The sequence below is a fragment of the Erythranthe guttata genome, chromosome 10, assembly GCF_056151865.1.
Source record: "Erythranthe guttata isolate IM_541 chromosome 10, IM_541, whole genome shotgun sequence".
Taxonomy (NCBI): Eukaryota; Viridiplantae; Streptophyta; class Magnoliopsida; order Lamiales; family Phrymaceae; genus Erythranthe; species Erythranthe guttata.
Genome location: NC_142542.1, coordinates 3,409,696 through 3,435,600, shown reverse-complemented (window position 1 = coordinate 3,435,600; position 25,905 = coordinate 3,409,696). Strand labels below are relative to the sequence as shown.

Genomic DNA, 25,905 nt, shown 5'->3' with positions numbered 1-25,905 from the left:
TCATATTTAATTTACGCCCAATCGTACGTAAATACATCCATGTAAACGTCCGAAAATATATATGAATCTATACATATTGTATACATTAGCCAATACGGTATATAGAACTTATCGAGTGTAACATTGAACAAACTCTAGACGAGGAGGCAAAATCATAGCAATTTTATCTGAGTGTAGCATTGAGCAATACATAATTGAGAGGTAATTGTAATTACTCAAACGTAACGAGTTTTTTTTTCCGTAAATTAACCTTATCTCAGGGGTCTGGCCGTAATTTATCCTTCTTTTTATGACACACATACGATAAATAATCAAATCCAAATTCAATTTTATTTCTCCATAACAAATTTTTTAGCTTAAAATATAATTAATTAATTAAGACAATAAAATGAGCCTAAAAAGTTCATTTTAGGGACTAATAAACAATAATTAAAAAATAATTGTATTTATAGCCGGCAGAACGGAGTAAATTCCCCCCACCACAATATTCTGTGCCGACCCGATGGAACAAACCCCCTCTACTCAACCCACCGAGCAGCACCCACCCCTCCAAAACCCCCAACCACCGCCCGCCGCCACTTCCTCCGCCGTCTCCACCTCATCCTCTTCACTCCCACCGCCATCAACCACCACTTCATTCCCAAATTCTAACCCTACAACTACACCCCAATCCCAGCAGCAATCTACAACATCCCAAACAAGGCCGCCGTTCAATACCCGACCGTGGCAACAACCGCCGTACTCCCACTTCTCTCTTCCGCCCTCCCCCCTCCCCTCTTCCTCGGCCCCACCGCCATCCTCGATTTCCGCGCCGCAGCCGCCTCGCGGCGGAATGGCCATTGGAGTCCCCGCACACAACCCCTCGGCTCCTTCCCCTCCGCCCGCGTCATTTTCTTCACTCACTCCCCCATCGTACGGTCAGCAATCCCAGGTTAATTTCAATTTATTTTCTTCCATTTTTAAATTCTCATTACCGTGTAACCTATTCGTCTGCAGGTGTGAAACTCAATTTTCAGTAACGTTTATGTAACAGCTAGGTTAAATTCACCAAAAAGGGGGCACTGGAGAAATTTTGCATTTCTATTTAAATGCCAAATTCATTTTGATATGTTCTTTATCATTTTGGACGTTTCAAGTAAAATTCAGAATTAAGCTAGTGTATAATTCGTTCTCCAAGGAAATATAAGCTAGTGATTGAATAACTTCCTTTTATATGTTTTGCAATTTCGTTTATGCGCTTATGGAGTTGCCGTTTCTCTAATTTTTAATTTTTTTTTTCTAATCGAAGATAAGGCAGCCAATTCAAGGAATGGGAATGACTGGTACACTCGGTACATCATCTTCAATGCGTCCAACGGGGGTACCTTCCCATCAGTTGAGGCCTTCACAGCCATCTCTAAGACCACCACAGACTGCCACAAGTAGTCAGCCTCCGTCTTCTCAGGTTGCTAACTTATTCGATATGAAATTTGTAATGAAAGTAAAACAAACTTATGCATTAATCATGTCAATTTTCTTTTCTATCAAGATTATGTTTTATAAAGAGCCTTGAAGGTTATGACCTCTGAATGTGTTGTAGTTTAAAACTTCAACAAGTAGGAAAGCATATGCAATGTTAACACTTGATCAACTCCTTCAACAAGGCAATATTCAAGCGAGATTTAGTTTTAAGTTGAAACGAGTATTGCTTTTGCTTTGCCACAGAGTGTACATGAACCTTTTTATAGTTGGAAAAATGCAATTATTTCTTCTCATTCTTGAATTTTTTTAATCTTTGTTTAGATTTGGCTTATTATGTTTATTTATCATTGTTCTAATCAGAATTTTCAAGGACACGGCATGCTTAGAGTTTCCACTTTGGGGTCTCCCGCGTCACCATCACCTAGTAGTTCTCAAAGCCCACAAACCCAGACCCAAGGCCAAACCCAAACCCAAACCCAACCATGGTTATCTTCTGGAACCCAAGGAAGACCTCCCATTCCATCCCCATCACCTCGACCTCAACCGAGCTCTCAGCCATTTCAGCAAAGATCTCATGTTCCTCTGCAGAATCACCCGAACATTCCCACTAACCAACAACAGCCAATCAGTTCTGGGCAACAGTCACTGCAATCCTCAGGTTTGGGTTCAGGTTCAGGCCAGCCAATGGAGCTTTACAGGCCAGTCAATGGAGCTCCCAGGTCCATTACCCATCAACAGCAGATGGCGAATCAACAACAGATTACGAGGGGTGCAGGATTGGCAAGTCAAAGACCACCTCTTGGATTGACACAATCTGGTGGTGGGTCCCAGCTTGGAGCCCCTAGTAAAACGGTCAATGCAGACGCTGAAGAATCTTCTAGTAGGATTATAAGCAAGCGGAGTATTCAGGAGCTTGTAAACCAGGTGAAGATGTTTGCCTTATTTTCAAGTTTTGTCGATTCTGTGGATTATTTGGGTTCCTTGATAATTCCTGTGCTTTGGCTCTTTCCATGTAAGATTGAAAATTATTTGCAGCTTGCATGTGTAAATTTTGTTACGTTCCTTGTCTGGGGGCTACTTGTGTTGTCAGTTGCTCTCATTTTTGTTATTTATTGCGTGCATGTAAATGTCCGAAACTTTAAACCTTTTGTTTGTGCTGGTGTTTTAGCTAACAGATTGTTTCATGCTTTTGAACTATGTTTTTCAACTGAGTTAGTTAAAACTTCAAAAAAAAAAAAATGAAAGTGGGCATCAATTCGTTTAAGTTTGGCTGATGAAATATTACTTCTGGAATAATAATAGGTATCAGTTAGTGTTGGTTTTGGAATTCAGATTGTTGATGTCGATGGTATATGATTGAGATGTTGAGGTCATTCAGATTAGAAAATCAAAAGGGTGGTAGTTATAATTGAATAAAAACTTTCCCAGACTTCCCTAGCTCAACACTTTCTTAATTTGCTAGACAAATATTCTATGTGCAAACAGGGCAAGAAGAGACAAATAGTGTGAACATAGCACAAATATTTTAATTGCTCCGTAGTACCTCGATCGTTGAGTGGAAAGAAAAGAAAAAGTGAACTAGGAGGCAGTTTGGCACGCTTCCATTTAACCACCTTTCCGTTTTACCCTCTAATAAAACAAGGGTACCTGTACTTGTTCCCACCTCTACATTCCTATTGCTCTTTGCATATAACAAAGTCTATTGGCTGGTTGGTTATTTCATTTAAACAAGGTTGCATGTATTTGTCCCCACCTCTACATTCCTATTGCCTTTTGAATATAACAAAGCCTAATGGCTGTTTGATTATTTTATATTTCAAATGTCCGGTTTCATGGATACAAGGTGCTTTTCTGATTCCTTATTTGAGCATGTTTATGATCTTATTCTATTATGAAATATGCATCATTAATTCGTTTGATCTCCTTTTGTTTTACCAGATCGATCCATCTGAAAAATTAGATCCTGAGGTTGAAGACATTCTTGTCGACATTGCAGAGGATTTTGTGGACTCAGTAAGTCAGAAATGGTAGATATTTGAATGTGTCCGACAAACACACACACACACACACACACACTGATCTTAAACAATGTACGAACATTTGATTCTGCTCTAAATTTCACATCACCAGATTACAACATTTGGATGTAATTTGGCCAAGCATCGAAAATCCTCCACTTTAGAAGCGAAGGACATACTTCTACATCTTGGTTAGTTTATTCGAGTTTCTTTTGTTAGTTATTGCAAATATGTTGCTTAATTAAACCTCTACTCGTAACTTGAAACAGAAAGAAACTGGAACATGACTCTTCCTGGGTACGGCGGCGACGAGATTAAGTTTTACAAAAAACCTGTAAGCTTTTGTTTTTTCATGGATTATTTTTCTGCAAGAGTCTTGATTTATTTTCTTTCTTGTCGAGTATTTTCCCTGTACAAAATTTCTTATATTTGTTACGGTTTGCAGATTGTAAGTGAAATTCACCGGGAGAGCCTTGCTGCTGTAAGTTTTCTTCTCCATTTACCCTTCTATTGGATGAAAATCATTGTTTTGTTTGAATCAACTGCACTGTAGTTATTACATTAACAGTAAAAATAGTAAAACAAATACGAATGTTTTATTCCATGAATTTTTGTAAGGAGGTTAATGTGGGTTATTTGTTCTGTGGGCAGGTCCAGAAGTCGATGTTGGCGGCTGAAATGGCGAGTAAGAACCCAGGTGGGCCCTCTGGTGGGAATGCGAAAGGTCATCTCGCAAAAGGACCTGCACTTACCATTGGCTCTCCCCCAAATCCCAAAATACGCGAAGCTGCATGAAATACCAAATGTACCCTTGACTTTCTATTTTTTCCGGTAATTTCCCCCCTCTTTTTGCTACATTGTCTTATTTGTATATATAGCTGTTGAATGAAGTAAACATATTCTATGTTCAAATGCAGTTCTTTTTTCGGAGTCATTGTCTATTAGTCCTATCACTCTAAGTTCAAATGCAGTTCCTTTTTCTTTTGTGCAGGTCAGTTTGAAGAGAAGTAAATGAAAAAAATGTATATAAAATTGAAAAAACGAAGGCAGTAAATTGGAATGTCCAAGTAGGACCATTTTCCGTAGAATACAATGCCTAGAATTATCGGGTCATTACACTTGGGAAATTTCTCCGTTACATGTTTCGGATATAGCAAGATCTTTCTAACTTGTTGTAGAATGTACTAGAAACTCATGTAATTTTTGTTCATTTTGCTATATTTGGAGCTTGCATGCATACATACATATACTTCGGTCTAAAAAGTTTACTTTTATGTTACTTATTGGTGAATGTCGTTGCTGTGATTTTTCAAGAATATGGTCTTAACCCAAAGTGTATTCACCCAATTATGGTTATATATATATTTTTAATGAAAGTAGTAAAGCGAAATATTGAAGGGGAGCTACCATACTTTTTGGTGTCACATTTTAAATGGGTTAAAAATGATCTTATTTTTAACGAAATGAGGCAGCTTATTTCTATGGTATATTTTATTGCGTCATGTCAACATAATTTGGCCGTTGCAATAATTTGAATATTGCGAAATATATTTTGTATTTAACCGGGACAAATACACTTTACCTCCAACTTTCGACCGTTTGGTAAAGACATATGAAATACGTCAATTGACAAACGTTTACTTGCTCCAATTACTAGGTCATCCCTTGTTGTACTAAGCTACACCGGGTGAAATGCACTAAATAGATCTTTATCATTTATATACTTACAAACACGCAGACACTTACATTGGTGTGTGTAGATTAACAGTAAAGATACAGCTGATGTAACCTTCACCGAGTGTATCATAGAAATAACCAACATAGAATTGCTAAGAGAGGTATATTTATTTGAAAAGAATCAACATAACATTCTTATGATCCTATTTTCTTTTTCCTTTTTTTTTTGTTTTGTTTTACTTCGGGGTACAAAGAGGATCTCAAATCAAGAAGATTCAGAAAATCCGATTAGCTTATGAGTAATGCCGCTTAATTAGGGATGGCAATGGGTACGGGTTTGGCGGGTCTTGGACCCGGAACCGACCCGTTTGAGACGGGTCTAGGTCAGCTAAATGGTTTTGGGTCAGGTAATGGGTTTAAGTTTCTACAATGGGATGGTTCTGGGTCGGGTTACGGCTCTCATTTATCTATTTTCACTGTTTTATTTCTCGAATCTCATTTCTCATGATTTATATTTATCACTTGTCGACCACCGCTAATTGTCTTGCATTTTGAATTTTTTTACTTATTATCGAAGTTAAATATAATTAATTGTAATTGTACTGTTCATGTTATATATTTGTAGAGATTTTTTTTTAAATATTGTATTTTAGTATTGAGATTATTTCGTAACAATATACAAGCAAAATGTTACTCCCTCCTTCCCTTAATATTTGTCACTTTTGCCATTTTTTCATATTTCAAATTATTTGTCATTTTACTATTCCAATGAATAATTAATTACAATCTTTCAATTTTGCCCTTCCTCACTTATAATTAATTGAAATATAATTATTTAAAAATCAATTAATGGCATGGGCATTTTAGTGATTTACTATATTTTTGCTACTATCTATGCATATCTATTGAGTTTCTTAATATGTGTGCAACTAACAAAAGTGACAACTATTGAGAGAATGAGGGAGTATGAAAGTTATTAAACTTTTTGTATGTAAACTGGTCCAGCGAGTCTGACGGGTCATAACTGTTTAGTTAGGGTCTGGATTGGGATCTGAGTCTAAACTAAAACGGGTTGAGACGGGTCTTGGATTTATATATTTTTCGTGGGACAGGTCTTAGGTTTAGATAAACCCGACCCAGAACCGACCCGTTGCCTTCGTTTAGTTAGGTAAAAAGAAACTAATTAGAGAACCTATTAATAGTTAATTATACAACCCACCACACAAAGAAAGAAAGAAAGAATCTATGGCTGGTGGGGGGCGATACGAATAAGGCTCCTATTATATATATATATATATATATATATATATATTATTTAATTCTCCATTTATTTATTTGATTATATATATTTTTTAAAAAGTGAGTGAATTAATTAAGGTAAAGAGGGGCAGCTAATCCCCAGACTCCGAGTCAGAGTTGGCTGTCCTCTCCAAACTGCAACTCTTCTTATCTTCTCTTTCTTCACATTCTGTATCTATATATTTATATTCTGTATCTATATAGATACCGAATTATTCTGGGATTTTGTATCGAATTCTGGGACCCTTTAAAAGTGTTTTTTTTTGGCTCTTTAACCTGGAATCTCTGTCGGAGATAAAGTTGCGATGTCGATTGTTCACGGCGGTAAGATCGATGGGGTGGTGGTGGGTTCCGACAATTGTGAAAAGATCATTATTGATACCGATCCCGGCATTGGTAAGAACATGGATCAACCTTTTTTTTTTCTTTAATCATGGATTACTGTCTTTTTTTTTATTATTTTTTTTTTTTTATATAAATTTGGGAATTAGGTAATTGTGGTTGATTTAATGATGAGAGTGAGTGATCATCAAGAAGACTTAAGTTGAGTTTACATATGGTCGAGATCGAAAATCTATACGAAACTAGGTGCATTTCTGTGTAGTTGGTACACTTGGGCCTCGTTTGGTTGGGAAGATTACTTGTTATTTTAAAATAACTGAATAATTGAACTTTGTTTGATGTTTGGTATTGCCGATAACTTGTCAGGTTGACCTGCAAATATAATATTATGTTATTGTCGGGTCGACCTGCAAATATTATGTTATTGTTGGGTCGACCATCAAATATTAAGTTATCATGCCTTATATTACTTTTGGGGAAGGTTTTTTGTTGGACGTTCTTGGGTCTGACAAAATAATTTAGCTTTTATTAGATTATATAATCTTATCGTAGCAACCAAACGAGGCTTCAGGAAAGATTTCAGTTAGATGAATATAAAACTTCGATTTACAGATCTTATGCGAAAAAAATATATACTGCGCATCTCGCATTGAAAGGTATGACATTATAAGGCCCCGTTTGGTTGGCAAGATAAGATTAGCCAAAAAAAGATAAAAATAAATCTAATGAAACCCAATTATTTTATTGGAACTTGCAACGTCCAACAAAAAAACTCATTAGAAGGCAAGATAAGCTAAGATAAGCTATGATTATATGATTTTGGCAGGTCGACCCGGCAATTTATTGGGGATACCAAACATCAAATTAAGTCCAACTATTTAGTTAATCATGGCTTATCTTGGCAACCAAACGGGGCCTAAAGGTATGAAATTATACTCGATTTTGCTTGCAAAAATCGAGCAGGTCTATTTTTTCACTTCGTCTAACTCTAGGAAAGGTTACAAGTGAAGTTTTTAGATATTCGGTGAGGTGATTGATATGCATGCCGAAGTATACGAAAACAAGATTTGTGTTAGTTCTTAGAAGAAGGCAGGCTATCTCTTCTGCACATTAGAGTTTATATTTAGAGAGTTCATACTCAATTTAGTAAAAGTCCGATTCTTCGGAATGTTCCTTAGTGTCCCGACTTTTTTTTTTTTTTTGTGGGATTTAAAGAATCTTTTATCTTATTGATATGCAGATGATAGCATGGCAATATTAATGGCATTTCAGTCCTCGGGTCTTGATATATTAGGGTTAACTACCATATTCGGCAATGTCACTACCGAAGACGCCACACAGAACGCATTGTTTCTTGTACGTGTTCTCATTTACGCAAATTCCAATTTTTTCGTTTTTGCCAAGTATATATTCGTGATCAATTTTTTTTTTGATGCGAAAAAAAGGATAGTGTGAGATTGCTGGACGTCCGGATATTCCTGTCGCACAGGGTAGCCCCGAACCATTAAAGGTAATAAAAAAAATAAAAAATAAAAAATAAAAAAGAAGAATATCCCAGAATTTTCATTATTTTTTTGCAGCAGAATATAAAGTTAATATTTAAATTATATACAGAGAGGAGAGCCACGTGTTGCCGATTTTGTTCATGGTTCAAATGGACTGGGAAATATCTCTTTCCCACCTCCCAAATCAAAGAAATCCGATAAATCCGCATCTGAATTTCTTGTCGATAAAGTATCCGAATTTCCCGGTGAAGTTTCTGTACTTGCACTAGGCCCTCTAACGAATATTGCTCTGGTAAGTTTTTTTTTATTCGTTTTTAATTAACGATTTTGCAATTTATAAAGCATTTCGAAATATATATCTCGTTTCTTGGTTTTTAGGCTATAAAGAGGGATTCTTCGTTTGCGAGCAAGGTGAAGAGGATCGTTGTACTCGGTGGAGCTTTCTTTGCCTTGGGAAACGTTAATCCTGCCGCTGAAGCAAATGTACGAAAATGGCTTATTTATATTTTCTATAAAAATGTTTAATTGAGCTTTTTATTCGGTGTTTTCCTTTAGAACTATGCCATTTAATTTTGAGTTAAAATTACCGGCAGATATACGGGGACCCTGAAGCTGCAGACATTGTATTCACGTCCGGTGCAAATATTGACGTCGTCGGCATAAATATCACAACGCAAGTCAAAATGACAGGTTACAAATTATTCTCTAAAAAAAATCATCTAATATATGTTTTCCGTAAATTAAATTATTGATACGAATTTTGAATATTTTTTCCTCAGACAAACACCTAGACGAGCTAAGGAAGTCAAAAGGAAGACACGCGCAGATTATATGCGACATGTGCAAATTTTATCGCGACTGGCATGTCAAATCCGATGGTGTCTACGGTAATCAACTGTTAATTTAATTTTGTTTTTTTAAATAAAAGAAATACGCGACATTCATTATTGGGACGTAATTTATCTTACTTAATTGATGATTAATTAATCAGGAATATTCCTTCACGATCCGGTCAGCTTCGTTGCATTAGTGAGGCCGGATTTATTCACTTTCAAGAAAGGAGTTGTGAGGGTCGAGACACAGGGCATCTGTGAGGGACATACATTGATGGACCAAGGGCTAAAGAAGTAATTTTCTCTCTCTTTTTTTTTTTTTTTTTAATAAATGTTTCGATTTAATTTTTTTTAATCAGTGAAATGATCTTATTAATTGGGTTCGGAAATGATTGAATGCAGATGGAATTCGAGCAACCCGTGGTCGGGATTTTCTCCAGTTTCGATAGCATGGACAGTTAACGTTGAAGAAGTTCTTAACTATGTTAGTGAAATTCTAATGAAGTTGTGATTTTTATTCAATTATTAACTGTACTCTGTAAATTCATTTTATGATTATTGGAGATTTCTGGAATTCTATTTAATGTGTGTTTGCTACATACGAACACTATCCGGTAACTATTATCAATAAATTAAAGTTGGCTAATATTTTTAGTATGATTCAAAAGCATTCTTTTGTTATGTGCAATATGTCTTTGAGCTTTAAATTCAGATGATAGTTATGATATTTTGGTGAAGTTAAATATACATACCCTTTATTCAGTTTGGGTTGACATCTTAATTTACCCCTTAAACAATATTATAAGGTGATTAAAGTTTAATTTACCCTTAAAAAATATTGTGCCTGACTAGAATGTCAAGTATCAATTAGTTTTTGGCTGCGGCTATATGCAAGACTAATTCCACTTGTGCAAGACCAAATTAAAATTTTCAATGTATAAATACTATAATACCCTTATTTATTAAAAAAATAAAAAATTCCAAATATGCAAGACCAAAAATTCAAAAACACAAAAAACCCTATCACAAGACCACAAAACCACAAGACCAACTATCATCTTCTCCATCTTCCAAAACTCACAAGACCTTTCTCCTTCCTCCTCCATTAACCCACAAAACCTAGAAATTCAAATCATCAAAACTCAACAAATCTTACAAAGATGGCAAGTATGGAGTCAGAAGACATCAAAATAGAGGATTCTACGATGGAAGAACCCAAGAATGTATGCATTTATGGGTTTTTTTAGCTAGAATATCGATTTTCCAAAAACAATCCCACGCAAACGAATTCGACATGTACAGGTCGAATTTTACAGGTAAAAATCGACATTTAGATGTCGATTTTGAGGTATAAAATTCGACATTTAGATGTCGATTTTGAGGTATAAAATTCGACATTTGAATTTGTGCTACAAATTCGACATGTCAATGTCGATTTTTACCTATGAAATTCGACGCTTAAGTGTCGATTTGTAGCATAGTTTTTCGACACCTTGGTGTCGATTTTTGTTTTTTTCTCATTATTTGTATTTGGTCTTACATGAGAAAAAAAAAAGCCAATTTAATTTATGGGCATACTTGTCATTTCATCTTAATAAAATAGAATCTTTTGGAATCTTTCTTTAATTTGGTCTTGCACAAGTCAAATGAGTATTGCATATAGCCGCAGCCTTAGTTTTTCCATTGTTATCATATCGGAATATATGACTATGTAACGTAAGATATTTGATTAACTATTAAAAATAGTACAAAATATATATCACATAATAATATGATCAAAATGTAAAACTTAACATTTTAAAGTCAACCTATTCATACTAAATAGATCTAAATTTAAGTTTCAACATTAAATTATCGACTAGGACAAAAGTCATAGTTTTTAAAAATGCTAGTTTCAGTTTTATTACATTTGCTAATATAAATTGCTTTTATTATAAATATTTTTTTTGTGGTTTTACCTTAATTAGAAAAGAAAAAGAAAAAAAGCAAACACGATTGTTATAAACAAAATGTGCTGAAAATTTCACAAATTAATTGCCTCAAAATATATTGAAAGTCGCACAAATCACCCCTAAACGTGTTTAACAATCGTCCAAATTACGCTATAAATATGCTGAAAATCGCACAAATCACCCTTAAAACAAATAAAATTATGACCGTATCGTATCAAATATCATATCTTATTGCGGTATCGAGCAATATTTAAATAATTTAGTGGTATTTCATTATAATCTATACATATGACGAGTTGTATTGTTTCCATATAAATCATATTGTATCACGATACATATCGCGATATTGACTACACATTTTTTCCATTGCAACTATACTGGCAATAATTACAATAATCTATATAACGAATAATCGTGAGAAGACCGTCTGCTTCCAGAATTAGTCGCGCAGAAACCTATATATCCGCCGGATTATAAAAAATAATCGATAATTAGTATTACGTGTCACTTATTCATAAAAAGAAAAATCAAATGAGAAACCAAAGATCCAACAATTATATTGCATGCTGATAGTAATTTGTGATTAATCATTTAATTCTTCCCTCCACAGCTAACTGTACAAGCTGACCACATCCCAATTCTCCAGCTTATAAGTTATAACCAAATTTTGAAGAAGAATAATTTGAACTGTTTAATGATATTGTAGCTTTTAGCTACACATAATGTATTTCAAATGAATTAATTAAGTAAACCTCCTTTGACGGCTTCCATTTCAAATTCATAAATAAAAGGGTAAATTACAACCTCCCCTTGAGGTATGGTCAATTTATGAAAAAACCCCTTTTGTTTGAATAATTACATCTATCCCTCAATTATGATTTTTTCTTACACATCCACCTTTATGGTATCAACTTCAACATAATCATCTAGATATTGTGGAATGTGCTCTAGTTTGTACTCGTCTTGTGTAAAAATAAAGTTTCTGATGCACCTGATATATATACAAGCCAAAAAACACATATTATGATCATTTTGCTTCAAAATGTAGAGTTCGAATGAGATAAAACGAGTACAAAAGTGATAATATTCCATATAATCTCGAAGATTCCACTAAATTTGAAACCGCAAGGGTAGACGTTTAAGAAGATTTATAGTTGAGGGGTGGTTGTAATTACCCAAATATGAGGGGATTTTCGTAAATTGACTATACATCAGGGGTGGTTGTAATTTACCCTAAATAAAATGATGTCCATAACATGGTAGTTAATCTCGCGATATACCGCGATATATATCGCGATACGGTATGGTTCCAATCAAAACGATACGACTCGGGTTATGTATCGCCTATTGATAAATACCGTTAAATATCGCGAGATATCGTATCGTATCGCTGTATCACGGTACGATACGATATTTACGATATTTAAAAAAATGAAAAAAACGAAGAAAAAAAACAAGAAATGCAGTCAACTGCTCTAAAAAATGGTTTAGAACAGATTTCTTCAATATCCCAACCCTAATTCACACATTTCTCTTCATTTTCTTCATCAATCCTCACAATATTACAACCCTAATTCAATTGCTATAGATTCTTGCGATTCAAGACCAATTCGAGGCGTTTTTTAGCTGGATTTTGCGATTGATGATGATGAATGCAATCGTTTAAAATTGGTAGATGAGGACGATTTAAGTGACACTGATATTCAAAATTATGGGATATCGAATATTTTAGAAATTAGGTATTCGGATTTGAACTTAGGGAGAATTTGGCTAAGCTTATTTACATCTGATAAGCTGTTTTAAGAGCTGATAAGTTGTTACGTCTTACTTTTAAAATTATTTTTTTCAAGTGTTTGGATAGTGATCTTACAAGCTATTTTACTCATTATAAGATCTTAAATAAATAGGTGGGGTAAAGGTACTTTAAAAAAAAATCTTATTTGCTCTCGAGTAGCATATAATATTTTGATTTTTTAAGATTTTTTGAAAAAAAATTACCTAACACACTGGAATAGCTCTTAAACATCTTATAAGCTCGTTCTAACATCTTATAAGCCTAGCCAAACACCCTCTTAAATGATGTTATTTGATGAACATATATGATTTTTGTCATATTTTATAATATGATGTTGAAACTTGAATTTATACCTATTTTGAAATAAGTAGTTATATTAAATTTTACATATTTATAGTATGTTTATAATGTAGATATATTTTTTACTATTTTAATAGTTGGTTAAATATCTTACGATACGGTACGATAACGATACGATACGAGACGTGGAGCAAAACGATACGAGATATTTTTACGATCCGATAACCATGGTCCATAATACTTAATATATATGAAAAAAAAAATTAATTTTTTTTTTTGATGCCCACAATATATGGAATACCTATGAAGTCAAAGCATTGTCTCTTTTTTATTGCATAATGAAGCAGAAGTCAAATGTCAATATATTTTCGTCAGACCAATTAATAAAGCAGTTAAACCAATTTAGCCGACAAAGTTTGGTCTTATAGGGGCAAAAGTTATTTCCTCTTTTTATTTCTTTAGAAATGCTTTTTATTATTCTCTAAAATTATAAGTATATTTGTTCATTTCATATAATATATATTTATAGGCTCTTTTTATATTGTAATAGTTAGAAGGATGGATGTGTTTGCGATGCCATTAGTTTTTTTCCTCTCTTTTTTTGATAAAGAAAAACTCGGAACTACATATTTGTATTGCGTAAATCTCGTTCCTGTGCATTTACCAGCAAAAATCATATGCATATGAAGTGTAAATTACACCCGACAATCTCTATGCTCGCCCATGCAGAAAATAATATTATCAATCGAAAATCTTGAATGCTTATTTATAATTAATACATTATAAGATTGAAATACTCAATTTTTTAAATGGCTAAAAAATAAAGGATAATAAGTACTTGTTTCTTTGGATGAGAAACAACACCTAAAAACAAGAACAAATGAGAAGAAAAAGCTACTTTCTTTATATATAAAACTAAGAAATACTATGGCAATTTAAGAAATCTTAATGCCATATTTGTAATTTTATTTCCATCTCCTATTTTCTGGGCTTTTTTGGCTGTAATTGCAAATAGGCTAAGCATCCTAATCCACTGGGATAATTTTTTCTTAGTTTTACAAAATTTCTTTGCAAAATTTCTCTAGCTCAAAGACACACCAATGTGTATTTCTTTTATTTTAATTGTTTTGCCCCCATAATTTAACATTTTTGATGCTGTTTTGGTAATTTAAATTTCACAACTGATTATTATAATATTGTTTAATATATTTCTTTAATATAAAATAATTATCATATATTTAAATACTCTTCCTTTTTGCAATGTTATCCCGTGCATTTCACGAAGAGAATTGCTAAGTTATATTGAATACAAATAATCCCATAACAAAGACCTACTACACAAAATCCGTTTTTTCCCTCTCATTTAATTTAAATGTGGTTATGTTGACAGTTACCAAACCCCAATAACTTAGAGAAATCAAGAACCGTTTCAACTCCCTCACTACATACTAATTGTATCAACTGCATTATTATTACAATTATATTACACCCACTCCAACAACTTAAGAACAAATAAACCAAAGCCATTAATTAAAAAAAAAAATCAAACAAATTTGCTCTACTACTCTTTAATCTCTCCTTCCTACAAATACCCACCACCCTACCTTACAATCTTATTCACTCCAAACAAGAAACAAAAACGAAAAACAAAAACAAAGACAATAAACATTAATCATAAATTATGTCCCGAGCGAACTCGTCGACAGTTTTGGCAGAAGCAGTTTCATGGTACGCCGCGTTGCTGTTGTCTCTGATGCTGGTCCTGAGCTACTGCGAGCCCTGCGATTGCGGAGAATTCACGACGGCCACGAGTAATAATAATTTGCATTATGTTACGGAGAGGGCGTGCGACGAAATCTACGTTGTGCGCGAGGGCGAGACGCTGCACACCATTAGCGAAAAGTGCGGCGACCCGTGGATCGTTGAGGAGAACCCGCATATCCACGACCCGGACGATGTTTTCCCGGGTTTGGTTATCAAGATCACGCCTTTCAACAACCGGCCCTAGAGACTAGTACTCGTTAATTTTCTTCCGGGTTTTCTCTACAAGGAAATTAGAAGACAATCTATATATAATTCGTATTAATTAGTGCATTTTCTTGTATTTGCGCGCGCGCTCTCTCTCTCGTCACAAATTATTTGAGAGTATTATTTATTGTAGTACTTTCGAAACTTCTTCCAATTTTTTTTTTACAGTAAGCTACATTTTTATTAGGCTATAGCAGCCAAAGTAAGAGGAATATCTGAACCCTCCAAAAAAAATTAAAAGGAAAAAAAAGAGACAAATATATAATGTATAGGGTATTCATTTTGGGAATTGGTCTCCAGAATTAAAGTAGGTTAATTTGTTGGCAAAGTTGTCCTCAATTGGTATGTATATATATATTTTCCGTTACTTGGGGGGGAAGAATCGGTGATTTGAATTCCTAATAAAAAATAAGATGGAAAAGAACAATGATCAATCAATTCTCATGATCGAAATGAAAATTACGGTTCCAAATTCGTATATTTTCGGAGAATTGACGGAATTCGAAAATTTCATACCGATTTCCACCCCTACTACACCCTACCAAAACCCATAATTTAGCCGCTTTTGCTCCACCACCACTGCCTCGCACTTCGTTCACCTTCGACGATAGAGGGGATCTTTTACTCACCTCCGACCCATGACCTTCCGTCCTACACTTCCGACGCTGCAACACCAGCTTCTGCAAATCCACCGCCCACAACCACCCCAATTCAGCCGCCCACAAACACAAACATTACTCAACCCCTCTCTCTCCGTCGGCCTTCCTAAGTTAGTCCTTGCAATTCTCCATGTTCAGAAATTTCGGAGAAAAAAAGAGAAAGACGAGGAAAGAAAATAGGGGACAAGGTTTAGGATTTTAATTAAGTTCTGAAAAATTGCAATTTTACCCCTGCATTTAAAAAAAAATCAATTTAGTTTCTTAACTTTAAAAACTACATGTTTAAGGGCTGGACTTTTTTATTGCAAAAAATCCAAGGGGTATTTTTGTCATTTTATAAGAAAAAGGGAATATAAAATCGCAAATGCGGCAAGTGAGCCACACGATCAGCTCCGATGGTTTTTACCTTTGACTAAGAGCAACTCCAATGGAGTTATTAAACGGGGTATCAAAACCCTTAACTACCATTTTGATAATTCAATTTAGAAATTCTCTACTCCAATGGAGTTATCAAATGAGTTTCTATTTTGATATTTTAATTTTTGGGATTAAAAATACATCCCGAAAAAATAATACCAATTGGAAGTTAAACAACTTAACCACCTAAATAACCAATTAGAAAATAACATGTGTTAATTAAAATATATAATCACATTATTTATTTTTAATTAGGAGCTATTTGATAACTATGGTTGGAACAAATAAATTTTTTTAGGTATCAAACCAAAATATAAAATATTAAATAAATATTTGATAATTAATTTTGATATTTGTGGGTTGGAGTTTCTCTAACAAGCATAGAGAGGTTTTTTCTATTTTTTTATGATATGGGAGAATCACGCAGTTACGAATTTCATAGAGGTAGTAAAATTCACTCGACATGATTCCACTAAAATGGTCATCGCATAAGGTGCAAGAATATAGGCCATTGATGACTACATAGTTTCACTCTTCAAAGTGTATGTTTACACTTTACAATTTGTTTTTTTAAACAAAAGAACCCGAAGAAATGTGTTGTTGATAAATTACCTCGATCGTTTTCATGCGATAACTCGCAAACTGCATGTAAACCGCATTGAATAAGCCGCGATGAGTTCAATATTGATCGTAAGTGTTGGCAAGGGATACATATGTAAACGAGCCGGCCTGAAGAGATTTTTCGAGCTCGATCGAGTTCGATTCTAATTTGGCAAGTTCGAGCTCGATTCTATTTTGGCGACTTCGAGCTCGAGCTCATCGAACTTTTATTTTTGAGCTCAAGCCAAAGTCAAGTTTGTCGAGCTCGTGCCCAATACTTCATTGTTTTATTTTTTTTTTTCATTGTAAATTGTTTATGCTATAATAAAATTACAAAATTAAAAATGAACTAATTAAAATCCCTTTTTTCAATTTTTATACGTATTTTTTATTGTATATTTAATAAAAATTAAAAATCTCGCAAGTCAGCTCGTGAGCTCATGGCGCGAGTTCGAGCCCGACAGAAAGCTCGGCTAAAATAAATTAGAACTCAAAGTCGATCTTTTATCAACCTAACTGATCGATCTCACGAGCCAGTTCGACTTGCTTACGTCCCTAGCAGTGGGGAGGCCATAAATGTTTTAAGGGGGGGCTTAAGTATATTGGGGGTCCGGAGGCAGCGCCCCCGAAATTTTTTTTTTAGACATTTTTGCATAAACTAGAGCAAAATAAGTGAATAAATATTAAATTTATTTAAAATAACGTAATTTAAACTCTCAAAAGTAGCATTTCAAAATATAATCAAGTAACCTCTTTACAAATTACAATTGGCCTTTTCGAGTTTTCATTTTTTGAAAACTATTCATAATTGTATCATTATCAATTTTGACGGAGATATCGATCTCTTTCAATAAAGATAAGCAAAGAATCACTCAACCATTCATCATTCATCCGACTTCGCAATCTACTCTTTATGATATTCATAGCTGAAAATGCTCTCTCGACAGTAGCAGTAGCAACCGGCAACGTTAATGCCAATGTCAAAATCAAATAAACCAAAGGATACACCTTGTTTCTCTTAGTTTCAACCATTTTGCGTGCAAGATCACTAATTCCTTTCAAACCAGAAAATTCACTACTTACGCGCATATCAATAACGTAGTTATCCAATTGATCACCAAGCTTACACTTCTCGTGCTCTGTGAAGTCTTGTGGATAGAATTCAACAAGACGAAGTAATTTTTCCTTGTCAAAATGAGAGAATGAATTAGATGGATCAAGGCAAGCAATGCACATAAGCAATTCCATAGTTGAATCACAGAATCGAGCATAGTTCTCCAAGTAGCATATCCACAATAGTGTAAAATGTCTCAATCTTATAATGATGTAGATTTGTCATTTCTTCTTCTTCACCCTCGAGCAATATATTTAGCTTCCATTTGAGGAACATCAACCCCGTGTTTCTTACAAAAAGTGGTTACACAATCAAATAAAGAACTCCATCCACTATCTCGAAAGGATTGAATTTGAATTTTTGACACTTGAACTAATTTCATTGCGTTCACAATATCTTGATCTTTCCTTTGAAGTACTTGAGATAGCTCATTTGTGATGCCCAATATCTTTTTCATCAAAAAAAGCCTCATTATAAAATCAAACGACAAAAGCCTATCAACAATGTCTTGTGATTCTGTCCGATGACTTGTACTTGAAGCATCACGACCAATAATTTGAAGTATGTCAATTACCGCATCAAACATATTGATCAAACTCAACAAAGTGTTGTAATGAGAGCTCGAACGTGTATCACCTACATATATACAAAGAAAAAAAGAAAGAAAGATAAGTGATGCCACATTCATAAAAATGAAGAAGAAAATATTGAAGCTTAAAATAATGTAACCTGCTCGCTTGAGATTCATTTCTTGATTTAAACCTCGCCCACTTGAAATATCCCCATATCAGGTGCCTCGATTATATTTTCAGATTGCTTCTCCCTTAGCAAATCACGACGTTTACATAATGAACCAACAACATTCAACACTCTTGTGGAAAAATCAAAAAGTGAAGAAATATGATTATGCTTCCTAGCAACCGCTACTAAAGCTAATTGTAGCTGATGAGCAAAGCAATGAATATAATATGCACAAGGGTTCTCATTCAAGATAAGTGTCTTTAGGCCATTAAATTGACCTTTCATATTACTAGCTCCATCATAACCTTGACCTCGTAATTTGGAGATACTCAAACCATATCGAGGTAAAAAATCATCAATCGTTGCTTTAAGTGTCAAAGCACTAGTATCAGTAACATGTTCAACTCCAAGAAATCGTTCAATCACACTACCAAGTCGACATACCTTACCACTAAGGCCATTTGCTCCTTCATTGATATATCTCGTGCTTCTTCAACCATAAGAAAAAACGTCGAATCACCAATATCACTTATAATTGCTCTTAGAACTTCCATTGCAAATACATTTACAATCTCTTTTTGAATATCCGAACATATCATCTTGTGGTTTAGTGCAATAAAATTTCCTGGATTAGCCGAACTTTCACTTTCATCATGACCACGAAATGCCAATCCCTGTGTTGAGGGATATCGAGCCACCTCAATTGAAGTATTCAAACGCATTTTATATTTACCATTTTCTTTATCAGACTGCTTGCAAACAATTGTCTCAATTTGTTGATTTTGATTTATCAAATCTGCACATTTCCCCCAAGCTTTATTGTGTGCACTATTAAGACCCTCTACATGAATCGACAATTTGTCATTTCTTTTCCAATTAGTAAATCCTTCAGTAACAAAATGATCACCACCCGATTGACCTCCAATATCCGGTTTGTAAAGAGAACAACATAAACAGTAAGCAGTATCTTTGGATACACTTTACTCCAACCAAGTACTATATTTGGTGAACCAAACTTTATTAAACTTTCTATTTTGGTTGCCAAATTTTTTTAGAGGGAAATCGTGGCTATGAGGTTGGCAAGGGCCCTTTTGTAAATATGCTCTACGAACTCGATCTCGATCATTAATATTATACTGTAAAATACCAGGTCTTTGACCAGGATCTGCAGGAAAATCTTCTAAGTTGATCTCCGTTAGTGTTTTATTGGATGAAGAATCGTCATCTTCATGGACGGGAGGCAACTTTCTTTTAAAAAATCTCAGCATAACTGTTTGATAATTTAAAATAAAATGCATTAATCAAAATCAACATAACACTCAATGAAAAAAGTAACATCATATTATAGAACTAAAAATATAAATTCTGTCATAACAAATGTGAAACAAAATTGTTGTATCTCTAGTATTACTTACTGACTTACTGTTAATCAAATTTATTGAACTACATTTTTTATCAGAAGATATACATATATATTATATCACATATTTATATATATGTAAATCTATAAAGCTCATCTACTATGATGATACAAAAATAAATAATTAATTAGAGTAATGGCAAAATGTGTCAGACCTCCTGTAAATCTATAACACAAAAAATTTGAATTTCAACTCTTTATTTTAAACACTAAGACTAAACATACATATATTTGTACAAATCAAAGAAATGAAAATACAACAATGAGTCAAAGGGTACTAATAAATTTATAAACCGTAAAGATAAATAGGTCTAAAATTCACATAATAATATTATTATTGATATTGATGCTAAATTGAGATGAGAGAAAACCTTAATCAATTGAAATATATTGAAACTCGATCTTAGAATAGGAAGGAGAATAAGGGAACTCTATTACTCAACGGAATCAGAATCGGGCAGAAGTAAAATTGGACAGAACGCAAAAGAATCGACTGAACAAAAGTAACGCAGTAGATAAAAAATTAGAATGAAGAGGGCTGAACAAATAATTAGCTTGGGCTTTGATGGGTGGGCTAATCAATTAAAGTTGGGTGAACTAATTAAAAAATAGGATATAATATGGTGAAAATATTTTCAAGTGAGAGTGGGCTTGAGTCCACCCTTGCCCAAGGGTGGACTCGCCCCTGATCCCTAGAGCGGAGAACCCCTATACTGTGGATGAATTACATTCATCTCTTACAATAACCTGCAAACTACATGATAATCGTAACCAATAAACGATGTCCGATGAATTCGATCTAGAGATTGTTGACACGAGGGACTGAACTCACGCCGTTAGACGTCGTGCTCACCACCTAAATCGGCATGCGTACAAATTGTTCTTAATTAAATTTCCTTTTACTTTGGTGTTAGTATCACTGCACATACTTTATTTTCTACGAAATTTCTTTCAAGAAAATTAAGAAAATATCAATGGCGCGTCGGTACACGTATTTGGATTTTTGACTCGATGATAAAATTCCCCCTTGTGAACATGGCGTTTCATATGCTGATTTACATTTATTTTATTTTATTTTAGACCGAGTTGACACGTGTGGTTGAATTAAAGAATACATAGAATTCACATAAATTGCTAAACTAAAACCATTTGACTTGGTTTTGATTTTGGTCCACGCTAAAATCGGAATTGATATATTTTTTTATTTTATTACAGGTGTATCCTTAGAACTTCAAACTGCTTGAAATTATGTATAAAGCAACCATTTGATTTTTATTATATTTTAAATACAACTTAACAAATTTGATATACAACAGAACTTCGATATATTAATATTCGACAATCAGTAAGTTAATATTTTCCCTTAAAATATTAAATTCTCCCCTTCGGGTCGAAACTTGAGACTTTATGGTGGGTGGCTAAAATATGAGTGTGAGTTAAGAGAAGGAAAAAAATATTTTTCAAGGGCTAAAATGTACAAAATTTAAATCTTAGGAGGAGCAAAGTCTATTATAACTAAATAGATAAATACGAAAATAAATAAAAATAATTAATAAAAAATTGGTAAAAGAAAAAAAATTGTGCAGGGGCGGGAGCCCCCTCACCCACACATGGGTCCGCCCTTGCTCCTGTCCCGACTTGATGAAAACAAGCTAATTATTAATTCGATAATTTAATATTCTGTTAAATTAATAATTTGTTGCTAATACCAACTTTATTAATTTATATAGATTTAATTAATCCTGAGATTGTTTCAACTTAATTTAATTCCACGACTTCGTCCAAGAAATTCGACAATTTAATTTTAATTAGTCAAAGGAAAGCCTATTCACCAATAATATTTTTCCTTGTATTTTTTTATTCACAGGCTAGTAGAAGACTTCCCCATTAACAAGTCAACATAGGTACATAACTATCCCAGGTTAAAACCTTTTATCCCAATTGTCTATTTTATAACTACAAAATAATTTTCGTCTATATACATTTAATTTAATAATACTTACTATTGTTCCTACAAATTCATCAAATGCAATAATTAAAATCCTAGAAATAATTTTTATTTTTAATAATAATAATAATAAATTCAAAAGCCACCTAGTGAGAACCGGAAATTTGACCATAAATAACGCGTGACAAGTTCTTTAATTTGTTCAAACTTTAATTGAATAAAAATAAAAATATTTGTTCATAGTGTATATATAAACATACATTTGTCCAACAATCTATTTATCTTCATCCGAACTTAATATTCTCTCTAATGGAACCTTCCAATTTCTTCATCTGCTGCATTCTCCTCGCCTTAGGTACACACAGTCCTCTTTCTTTATATATATATATATATATATATATATATATATATATATATATATATATATATATATATATATATATATATATATATATATATATATATACTTTTAATTCTAAGTAAATTTAATTAGATTATCGATCGCCACATCTTTCTATATATATTTTTTTCTTTCTCAACCTAATGTACATATAATGTAGACACGAGTAATAATAATAATTTACGAGTGTAATGATCGATTCGAGTTATCTAGAAATCTTGAACCATAAGTGTACGAATCAACTTACCTGATCGAAAAATTAATATAAAAAAAATGAAACTTTATGTATTGCAATTAAAAGTTAACATGCAAAGATAATTGTTTTACGAATTATGACTAAAAATATGTAACCAACTTTGCAGGAGTGGTAGGGGCGCAAGAATCGCACGAGAGATATAACCATCTGTTTGTATTTGGAGATTCGTATGCCGATACGGGAAATCTGAATAAAGGTTTAGCGAATTCGTGGAGGGTACCGTACGGAATCACTTTCCCGGGAAAACCCTCCGGCCGCTTCTCCGATGGCCGTGTCCTCACCGATTTCATTGGTAATTAATTAACTAAACCCTCATATATAGAAATTAATTATTCCAGACACACACACACATATTATATGCAAACATATGTATATTTGGATATAGTGGCACTGTTTAACTAATGTTGACTTTTTCTACACGTATATGACTAGTCAACAACCAAAACACATACGTTCTTCTAAATAGTCAACCATGGATCGACCTGTTAAAATTTAGTGGGATAAATTAAAAGTAGTTTGTTGTAATAATATTATATAAAATATGTAATTTTTGACCCAATTGTTTTCTTTCTACATCCTTAAATGTAAATCTAATATATTTTCTATTATAATATAAAATACTATGATACGATCTCTTGGCCGGGTATCATAAAAATTCTTAATCAAACGTAAGAAAACTATTCTTTATTGTTTCTCTCCTTCCCTTAAACGTAACACTTCCACCTATTTAAATAGCTAACTAAAAGTACTCCCACGTGACTCAATAACTACATACTAAATAAAATATATAATAAATAAATAATAGACTAATTAAATATTCTATGGTAACCATTTTTGGCTTAACTAATTCTAAAAAAAATTCGCTGCTCCATATAAATTAAAAATGATTTGGGTCAATTAATTTAAATGAAATTTGTTCAATTGATGTTTGATGTAATACTGATGAAAATGCATGTAAGTGCAGCCAAGTTCTTGGGACTCAAGTCTCCAATAGCGCACGCGCAGATGAAATTGGGAGCAAATAAGTTGAGGTACGGTTTGAACTTTGCGTACGGAGGGAGCGGAGTTTTCGACACCGTGGCGAATGTGCTGCCAAACATGACCACTCAAATCGACTTCTTTCAGAAATTAATAAACGACTCCGTTTACACCGCTTTGGATTTGCATTCCTCTTTCGTTCTCGTTTCTCTTGCCGGCAATGATTACGCTTCTTTTCTAGCCAATGGTGGCACTAACCAGGTACACTTCAATATTCAAACCACTACTAATTAGAGTTCATTGCATTTAGTAATATTACCCATGTATTATATATATATATATATATATATATATATATATATATATATATATATATATATATATATATATGTGTGTGTGTGGAATTGCTTAAACGAATGCCCTGTGTTATGATTATTATTATTAGTGTCTAAACCCCTAAAGATTGTGTTTTTAGGGGTATTTTGCTAAAATTAAAGAAACTTGAATTATGAGGGAGTTTTTGCTAGTAAAATGACATTAAAGAGCATTTTTAACAATTAGAAAAAAATTAGGGGTGCCGAATGCAATAAAAACCCCGACAAATTAATTCATAAACTAATTAGATAAAAAATGAAAGTAGGGTTGGCTAAGTTTATAAATTGTTAAAAACAGCCTATAAGATGTTTAAGAGCTTATAAGCTCTCTAAAAAGTCTTTGGTAATTTTTTCCTGAACGATTTTAAGAATTGTCTTAAAAAATTAGCTATTGCGGAGCTTATAAGATCTTCTAAAAAATAATCCAATCGCATATTTTTATTTAAGATCTTAAAAAATTTATAAGTTCATTATACGAAACACTTTAAAAAATTAATTTTAAAAATAAGACGTAACAACTTATCAACTCCTAAAACAGCTTATCAAATTTAAGGTAGCCATAATAGTACTCTACAAAATTTTCTGAAAAGTGTGATGTATTAATTCTCAGGGTTTGCAAAGTTTCATCCCTCGTGTGATCAATCAACTATCGATAAACCTAAAACGGATTCAAAAAATGGGAGCAACGAAAGTTATAGTGACAGCTTTGCAGCCGTTGGGTTGCCTCCCTCGAATCACACAGTCATCTTCATTCCATCAATGCAAGGCCACTCAGAACTTAGCTGTCAACTTTCACAACCTTCTCTTGCAGCAATCGGTCGCAAAATTGAACAACGAAACGAATAGTTCCACTTTTTTCATTCTCGATCTCTACAACTCTTTCACTACTGTGATCGAACAAAAAGGCAATCCTAAAGGTAACTAATATTTTTTCTATTCGACGCTTCTATATTTATTCTAAGTTCGGATTTTTTTTTTGCAATTAAAGTCAAGTTCATTTGTAAATGAAATGTATTGATATAAAACAGGAAAGTTGAAGTTCGAGACACCACTGATGCCATGTTGCATGGGCATAAGTAGAGAATACTCATGCGGTAGTACGGACGAAAAAGGTGCAAAACTGTACACACTTTGTAGCGACCCGAAATCGGCATTCTTTTGGGACTCGTCGCATCCAACTCAGGCTGGATGGAAAGCGGTCTACACGATTTTGAAATCGAGTCTTGCGCAATTATTTTAATTTTAGTAGAATATGTTTTTGTGTATTAAATTGTACTGAATTGTTTAATGATTATGCTGATCAAATAATATTCATCATGTTCCAATTTTTCACACTTTAATGTAATTATTGGGTTCAATATATCTTGGGTTTTTATTTAAGTAACTGTGACTTGACATAATTGGTGATAATAATGTTGGTTATCAATAACCTTAAACAATTCTTAACACGTACTCCCACTTGGATGTCTGCTATCTATGTAATATGTTTCATTAGAAAACCTTGGTAGGAAAATTCAGCGGGACAAAACCTAACCGAATGAGAAAATAATACATATCCATTGGTCCATTTGAAGTTTGCAAGCGTGACACTGTTTCGTTAAAAAACGATCTTACTAAGAAATGCGTAAAGGAACAAAAATTTGGGCAAAAAAATGTACATTATTGGAATTGTTGACCACAGCCTCCCTATTTTCGGCATGAGACATTTGACAATTATGCCGTCTTCTGATGTAGTTGCAGGATTCCGATGTATAAATCAACCACCTTGTTATTTGAGTATCCAAAGAT

The 25,905-nt window shown here is 33.5% G+C and overlaps 5 protein-coding genes and 1 pseudogene across 5 annotated transcripts; 4 read left to right on the top strand and 2 right to left on the bottom strand.

Annotated features, from left to right (window-relative positions):
• The first annotated feature begins 464 nt into the window (after positions 1 to 464).
• Positions 465 to 4,520, top strand: TAF12 (TBP-associated factor 12). Its single transcript, XM_088823745.1, has 9 exons — positions 465 to 931; positions 1,289 to 1,444; positions 1,822 to 2,385; positions 3,400 to 3,474; positions 3,592 to 3,670; positions 3,749 to 3,813; positions 3,925 to 3,960; positions 4,131 to 4,310; positions 4,471 to 4,520. Exons 1-8 carry the CDS (start codon positions 503 to 505, stop codon positions 4,272 to 4,274), a joined length of 1,548 nt encoding a protein of 515 aa, XP_088679871.1. The 5' UTR covers positions 465 to 502; the 3' UTR covers positions 4,275 to 4,310; positions 4,471 to 4,520.
• A 1,958-nt stretch (positions 4,521 to 6,478) lies between these two features.
• On the top strand, positions 6,479 to 9,777 carry URH1 (uridine-ribohydrolase 1). Its single transcript, XM_012984247.2, has 9 exons — positions 6,479 to 6,851; positions 8,038 to 8,153; positions 8,248 to 8,307; positions 8,412 to 8,594; positions 8,681 to 8,785; positions 8,896 to 8,992; positions 9,082 to 9,189; positions 9,294 to 9,429; positions 9,538 to 9,777. The coding sequence occupies exons 1-9, from the start codon at positions 6,761 to 6,763 to the stop codon at positions 9,644 to 9,646; spliced, it is 1,005 nt and encodes a 334-aa protein (XP_012839701.2). The 5' UTR covers positions 6,479 to 6,760; the 3' UTR covers positions 9,647 to 9,777.
• A 5,086-nt stretch (positions 9,778 to 14,863) lies between these two features.
• LOC105960052 (uncharacterized) lies at positions 14,864 to 15,190 on the top strand. The gene has a single exon (XM_012984221.2). It carries the CDS (start codon positions 14,864 to 14,866, stop codon positions 15,188 to 15,190), a length of 327 nt encoding a protein of 108 aa, XP_012839675.1.
• Positions 15,191 to 17,647: 2,457 nt separating this feature from the next.
• On the bottom strand, positions 17,648 to 18,748 carry LOC148767296 (uncharacterized; annotated as a pseudogene).
• Positions 18,749 to 18,756: 8 nt separating this feature from the next.
• On the bottom strand, positions 18,757 to 19,463 carry LOC105960044 (uncharacterized). The gene is made up of 2 exons (XM_012984214.2): positions 19,186 to 19,463; positions 18,757 to 19,123 (listed from the first exon to the last, which is right to left on the bottom strand). Exons 1-2 carry the CDS (start codon positions 19,461 to 19,463, stop codon positions 18,757 to 18,759), a joined length of 645 nt encoding a protein of 214 aa, XP_012839668.2.
• Positions 19,464 to 22,375: 2,912 nt separating this feature from the next.
• Positions 22,376 to 25,477, top strand: LOC105960076 (GDSL esterase/lipase At5g03610). The gene is made up of 5 exons (XM_012984245.2): positions 22,376 to 22,464; positions 22,872 to 23,057; positions 23,730 to 24,004; positions 24,728 to 25,034; positions 25,146 to 25,477. The coding sequence occupies exons 1-5, from the start codon at positions 22,419 to 22,421 to the stop codon at positions 25,355 to 25,357; spliced, it is 1,026 nt and encodes a 341-aa protein (XP_012839699.2). The 5' UTR covers positions 22,376 to 22,418; the 3' UTR covers positions 25,358 to 25,477.
• Positions 25,478 to 25,905: the final 428 nt, after the last annotated feature.

What these genes read in the sequence shown, in the direction of transcription:
- TAF12 (XM_088823745.1), top strand. Translation starts at nt 503, where the DNA reads ATGGAACAAACCCCCTCTACTCAACCCACCGAGCAGCACCCACCCCTC. An exon ending in TTAAGTTTTACAAAAAACCT is followed by an intron (nt 3,814 to 3,924) that starts GTAAGCTTTTGT and finishes TACGGTTTGCAG; the next exon opens with ATTGTAAGTGAAATTCACCG. An exon ending in ACCGGGAGAGCCTTGCTGCT is followed by an intron (nt 3,961 to 4,130) that starts GTAAGTTTTCTT and finishes TTCTGTGGGCAG; the next exon opens with GTCCAGAAGTCGATGTTGGC.
- URH1 (XM_012984247.2), top strand. Translation starts at nt 6,761, where the DNA reads ATGTCGATTGTTCACGGCGGTAAGATCGATGGGGTGGTGGTGGGTTCC. An exon ending in CTCTAACGAATATTGCTCTG is followed by an intron (nt 8,595 to 8,680) that starts GTAAGTTTTTTT and finishes CTTGGTTTTTAG; the next exon opens with GCTATAAAGAGGGATTCTTC. An exon ending in ATCCTGCCGCTGAAGCAAAT is followed by an intron (nt 8,786 to 8,895) that starts GTACGAAAATGG and finishes AATTACCGGCAG; the next exon opens with ATATACGGGGACCCTGAAGC.
- LOC105960052 (XM_012984221.2), top strand. Translation starts at nt 14,864, where the DNA reads ATGTCCCGAGCGAACTCGTCGACAGTTTTGGCAGAAGCAGTTTCATGG.
- LOC105960044 (XM_012984214.2), bottom strand. Translation starts at nt 19,463, where the DNA reads ATGCGTTTGAATACTTCAATTGAGGTGGCTCGATATCCCTCAACACAG. An exon ending in CAAATGGCCTTAGTGGTAAG is followed by an intron (nt 19,124 to 19,185) that starts GTATGTCGACTT and finishes TACTGATACTAG; the next exon opens with TGCTTTGACACTTAAAGCAA.
- LOC105960076 (XM_012984245.2), top strand. Translation starts at nt 22,419, where the DNA reads ATGGAACCTTCCAATTTCTTCATCTGCTGCATTCTCCTCGCCTTAG. An exon ending in TGTCCTCACCGATTTCATTG is followed by an intron (nt 23,058 to 23,729) that starts GTAATTAATTAA and finishes ATGTAAGTGCAG; the next exon opens with CCAAGTTCTTGGGACTCAAG. An exon ending in CCAATGGTGGCACTAACCAG is followed by an intron (nt 24,005 to 24,727) that starts GTACACTTCAAT and finishes ATTAATTCTCAG; the next exon opens with GGTTTGCAAAGTTTCATCCC.